Here is a 5,719-nt window from a genome sequence, read left to right as displayed (position 1 = left end):
GCTCACACACACACTCGATCACTCACACACTCTCTCACATACCCACTCACTCACCCACACACCCATCCCCTCGCTCAGTGGCGCTGTAACTGCTGAGGGCCACTGGCCTTTGACCATGTCCTTGCTCAGCAGACCTACTGGGGACACGGGGGGATCAATCCGGCCCCACCCTGTCCCCACGGAGCTCCAGCCGAGGACAGCGTGCAGAGCTGTGACAGTGGCCCAGGCCCTGAGAAGGTGGCTGGCGGGGGGGGGGGGTCCGAGGACAATGAGGAACCAGAGGTGGAGACATGGGGACGAGACGGCAAGGTGAGCCTGGGGTGCGCCCCCCGCCGTCCGGGCAGGTGGGTGGCAGCTGGGGGAGGGGCCAGGAGGGCCACCGGGCTGGGCTGGACCTTAGGGGGGCTCCGAGGCTGGGGCGTGGGCACTACGTGTCGAGCACCAGGGGGGCGCATGTGGTCCTCCGTGGAGGGGACACTCCGGGGAGTCTGCGCGTGCGGCTTCTGGGCTGAGGGTCCCCCTCTCCCCAGGGAGGGTAGGTCGTGGGAAATCATCTGGTGGACAATGGCGCCCCTCGTCCGGGGTGCTGGCCTGTCCCTCCTCCTGTCCTGAGGGACAGCCGCCCAGTGGTTGCTCTGCTGAGCCCTGTCGGGGCGGGGGGTCAGTCCGCGTAGCACCCTAAGCAGCACCCTAAGCAGCACCTGGGGTGTTTTCGGGTTCCTGCGTGGAGCACGGTGGGCGTCGTGGTCTATGTGGCCTGTGGCCCCGGGCAAGCCGGGAGCCCCTGAGCTTTGTTCTGGCGAAGCCTCACCTCCCTGCAGGACGGCGGATCCCGGAAGGAGCCGAGAGTTTGGAAAGGGTTAAGGGACTCGGCAGCGACTTCCACCCACGTCCACCAGGGGCTCTCCCATGACGTCCCTGCTCTGAGCGCCACGTGTGCACCGACCCATGTCACAGATGAGGACACAGAGGAGCGGGGAGGAGGGGGCCGTGCAGCCGGCCCGTGGTGGGCTGGGAGCTGACGCCGGCGCTCCTGCTCTGGGAGGGGACTCTCCGTGGCCTGGCTCTGACTGCTCCCCACGTGGTGCGTCCTACCCAGGGGGCTCTGCTGCTGGCCCTTGTCACCCAGTGTGTAAAGGTCTCCACTCAGAGAACCAGGTGGGAGGAAACTTAAGGGCCTAGCGCTTGTGGCCAGAGCAGCGACAGGCACGGGAGCGCCCCTGCTCCCGGCTGCACCCGGGCCCCATGGCAGCACAACGTGGCTGGTGTCAGCACTGTCCCCAACCGGGCAAAGGGCAGGGCTGTGTCTTGTTCACCTCTGCGTCCCCAGCAGGGTCAGCACTGGCCTGGCCCACAGGGGACTCGACAAGGGCTTGTTGAATAAAGGTTCTCTTGGCTCTGATGCTCCATAAAATAGTTCTAGAATCTTCTATAGCTCTATGGCCAGCACCCCTCCATCAGGAGCACAGGGGGTGGCTCCTAGAGCATGCCAGGCTCCTGCCCCGCTGAAGGGGGAAGTCGTCGGAGGCCCCCGGCCTCAGCACGCAGAGATGTCAAGGGGGGGTGGGTGTGGAGTGAGCCAGAAACACAGTGCTCAGCGGCCAGAACCAACCAGCCTCTTAATAGACTTTCCGGCCGGAGTGGAGCCCCTCACCTTCAGCGCACCGCCGGCTGGGAAACCAGCGCACTTGAAGTCACGCCGCATTGAAACACAACAAGGTCAAGGTCGGCAGAGGAACGCGACAAGGGCACGCTGGGGGGCCCACAGCTGGGGTAAGGACGTCACGGCGCGCCCAGTGCAGGCACCCCTCCCGACTTACCTCCTCCGAGGTCCTGGGCTTCTATGTGGACCAAGTCAGGGTCGGCATCCACCCCAGACACAGCCCTGGAAGAGAGCGGGCGGGTTGGCGCTGGGAAGGGAGGCCCCTCGCACGGTGCCCGTGTCCATCCCTGAGCCCAGGTAGCCCCAGGCCCCCGGGTCTGGGGCCTCTCTTGCTCATGGCTCTGAGGGCACGGCCCTCCCCCTCCCTGCTCCTGGGGAGGGAGCCAGAACCCAGGGTTTGCTTGGCATCCGTCTTTCCAAAGCACTCTTCGAAGAAGACTCTCCTGCACCAAAGACGGCCACGATCCTTGTATCTGTTGTCTTGTCTTGTTTGATGACCCAACACCCTCAGGAGGCTGCGCAGGCCTTGGGAACATCACCCTCGTTTTGCAAATTAGGAAACGGAGGCTTGGAGGAGCAAAACGACCCCCACCCCACCCACGGCACACAGCTCTAGGTGCAGAAGTGGGTTCCCTCTCCTTCCTTCCCGCAGCCCCCCTGCCCAGCACGGCGCAGCCCCTCCCTTGACGAGGCGGGTGGAGGGCTCAGGCAGTGCCCAGAAGGCAGCGAGGACTGTGGCGGCCCGCGGAGCAGGCAGCCGAGGAGACCTGAGAAGAGATGGAGGCGCATCCTAGGGCTGAAGCCCCATGGGCCGTGTCCCCAGCGAGGGCGGGCAGGCAGGGACAGGCCAACGGCCACAGGCCCCACCCCGGTGCCCGCCCAGCATAGCACGTGAAGTGCACGCTTCTCAACTGAAAGGAGCCCTGGAGGTGACGCGTGACGTGATCCAGGGAGCCCCAGATCTCACGTTTCACGTGCCCACTGGCCCTTCCTCTACCTGCCATTTTCTTGACCTTGACTCCCATGAAAACCTTCCATCCACCGCAGGTTCTCTGGAGCCAGAACGCCCGGGGCGGCAGGGGTGCGGTGAGCTGCCTGTGTCCGTTAGAACACAGACGCCCCGGCCAGTAAGACTGACAACCCCGCCCACCGGCACGACCCCTCTCGTGGGCGCTGACCTTCCCCAGTGAGCAAAGGGAGGGTCAGGACAGGGGGCCACGCCCGCGGCCACTCGGCCCAGTGGGCTGCCTTCCCCGTGGCCTGCTCTGGGCCACCGAGCCGTCCTCCGTGGAAGGAGCAGTGGGTCTCGGCAGCCCCTCCCCAGCGCTGGCAAGTACCCCCCCCCCAGCTGGTCCCTTCCAGTTCCCAGCCTGCCCCCCAACGCCAGGGACCAGGGGTCCACAGTGGGGCTGAGGGCCATGTGTCCCACAGAGGCTCTATGTGATGTGAGCCAGCAGGGCGTCCCCTGCAGCCCACAGAGGCCACAAACCACAGTCCAGGGCCCGTCACTCTGCCCCTAAATAGAGTCTATTTCAAGGTGAGGTTTGCTTTCCGGTTCTGTGAACAGACCCCTTGAGGGCTTGGAGGACTGATGTCTCCTGTCCAACACTCCTCTCTCTTCCCCGAATAAAGTGACATCATTCCCTTTACCGGGGGCACCGACGGGTCCTTGGACCCTCAGCCGGGCAGCTGGGATTCTAGTCTGACAACCCATCACCTGCACCGAGCGGTGATGACACCAGCATACTCCCTCTCCCTCCCTCCCTCCTTGACTCATTCCCTCACACACTCATTCATTCCGCCCCTCATTCATTCATTCATTCATTCCCTCACACACTCATTCATATCCTCCCTCATTCATTCATTTCCTCCCTCATTCATTCATTCACACACATATCCATTCATTCATTCCCTCACTGTTTCACTCACTCGTTTACTCCTGCACTCTCTCCCTCCCTCTCCCATCCATTCATTCCCTCTGTCATCCGTCCCTCACTCACTCGTTCATGCCCTCACCCACTCACCCCATCACTCATCCACCCACCCGCCAGCTCCCCCTGTACTGACTCACTCTCCGCTCAGTCTGTGAGTCGCACTCACTCACCGCCCTCCCCACTGAGTGGCGCCCCCCCCCCTTCGCCCTGTGGCTCTCCCATTAGAACACACCCCCCCCCCAAGCCCCAGGCCCCGGACCAGGCAGGGACCCCATGGGTCCTGGAGACCATGCAAGGCTCAGACACAGCCCGGCTCCCTGCAGGGCGGGGCAGAGCGCTGGCCCCTGGGTGGTCTTGTTCGTTGAGGTCCCCGAAAACGGTAGTGGGGAAGGTCTTTGGTCCGAGGCCTACAAACAGCGGCCGGCTGGCTGTGTGAGATGCCCTGGGGGCAGGCAGTGACTGGGAACGCAGTGCTTCGGGGACACGGGGAGTCGGCCTTCATCCTACTGGGCAACACGGAAGCCCTGACGCAGACGGTTCCGGGAAACCCTCGCAGGCGCCGTAGGGGCCGCAGCAGGAAGGGCCGGCTCCTGCCTCCCGCCTCCCTCCACCACGGAGGGCCTGCCTCCCAGCCCACGCCTGCCCGCCCCACACCTGCCCCCCGCCCTTGCACTGGGCTGACGGAAGAGGAAGCTGAGCGGAGAAGCGGACACGGGAAGTCTGGGCAGCACAGCGGCCACGGGCACGGCCACAGGCCACAGGCAGTCGTGGCCCTGAGCTGCCCCTTGCCAGCGACCTGACCTAGGACGCGTGCCCTGGTCTCCCTGGGCCTCAGTTTCCCCCTGGAACGTGAGGGGAAGACGGGCAGGGTCTGGGTACTGACTTGATAGGACGATGAGCTCAGCCTGGTCCTGGGATGGGACGGTCCCCAAGCTCCTGCATGGCTGCCAGGACCTTGCTGCAGGGCCGCCGGGGGACCACGGGGAGGGCCACACACGGGTGCCCGTCGTGGGTGCAGACGCAGCGGGCCTCCCACCCCATGGCCGTGCCTGCGGACCCCCAGCCCCAGGGGCGCAGGCCTCCGCCGGGGCGCGGGCTTGGGCGGTACCCCCGTCAGTTCGAGGACCAAGTGAGTCTTCGAGATGCTGTCAGAACAGCACTCCTCTCTACTGACGAGAGGGGCCAGCGCTGTCCCCACGTCCCGGGAAGGGCGCCAGGAGCCAAGCGTCTGGTCCGATTATCTCTCATGCGTGACAGCTCAGAGCAACTGGAGAAACTTGTGGGTGAAATAATTTGATTTGCCCGAGATAATAACATGTTTGAATTAGCGCCAATTCACCTTCCAATATTCGCGGGCACACTTCCCTCTCTGTCCCGAGAGATCTCCGAGCGCCCGGCCCGGGACGGATGTGGGGCGGTGCTCTGCCCCCCCATTTCCCAGGCCCTCGCTGCTGGGGAATCCCCCCTCCTTGCCCTTCCCCACCTCTGTGGGCCCATGGGGCCAGCAGCTGACATCAGTGACCAGGCCAGTGACTGACGTGGCACTCGGGGTCGCTGGAAGGACCCGGGCCTCCCGTGGGCAGCCTCGTGGCAGGAGCCGTCACCTCTCCACCCGCCAAAGGCACCCCGGCCGCCAGTGCTCCAGCGTGAGAGCCCCCCGCTTCCCTTCAGCCGAGTCAGGAGACTAGCTCTTGCCGGATGAGCTGAAGACAGACTGATGTGGATGCGGGAGGGGGGGAGGGGGGCGAGGGGACAGGACTGGCCCGAGGCTGCTCCAATAGTGTGCTGACACGCAAGGTGAGAAAGGGAAAGGATGGAGTGTGTGCACGCGCGTGTGAACGTGCCCACGTGCGAGAAACAGCCATTTGGTTGGAAGAACACGTGAGCAACTGCTGGTCTCCGGAGGTGGCTGAGGCAGGAGAGCGGGTCCCGGCCACGGCTGGGGGACAGCGAATGGGCCCGAGCCAGCCCTGCAGCTGCCACTCCCCCTGCCCCCTCCCCCGCAAGGACTTGTCCCTGCGGCCTCACTGACATTAGGTCACACTCGTGAGCTTCCTCACTGTGCGAGGAGACGAGTGGGGTCCTCAAGAGACAACACGAGTGTGGGAGGGGGGCCCCCAGG

General features: G+C 64.7%; 1 protein-coding gene across 1 annotated transcript in view; it reads right to left on the bottom strand.

The window, feature by feature from the left end:
* The window catches only part of SORCS2 (sortilin related VPS10 domain containing receptor 2), a 367,218-nt gene that overhangs the window by 56,230 nt on the left and 305,269 nt on the right, over nucleotides 1-5,719 (bottom strand). The window contains 2 exon segments of the mRNA XM_029952530.1: nucleotides 55-134; nucleotides 1,821-1,885. Of these exon segments, the coding sequence (XP_029808390.1) occupies nucleotides 55-134; nucleotides 1,821-1,885 (145 nt within the window).

This window comes from Suricata suricatta, chromosome 1 (genome assembly GCF_006229205.1).
Source record: "Suricata suricatta isolate VVHF042 chromosome 1, meerkat_22Aug2017_6uvM2_HiC, whole genome shotgun sequence".
NCBI lineage: Eukaryota > Metazoa > Chordata > Mammalia > Carnivora > Herpestidae > Suricata > Suricata suricatta.
The sequence above is the reverse complement of the archived record's forward strand: the minus strand, read 5'-3'. Positions and strand labels throughout refer to the sequence as shown.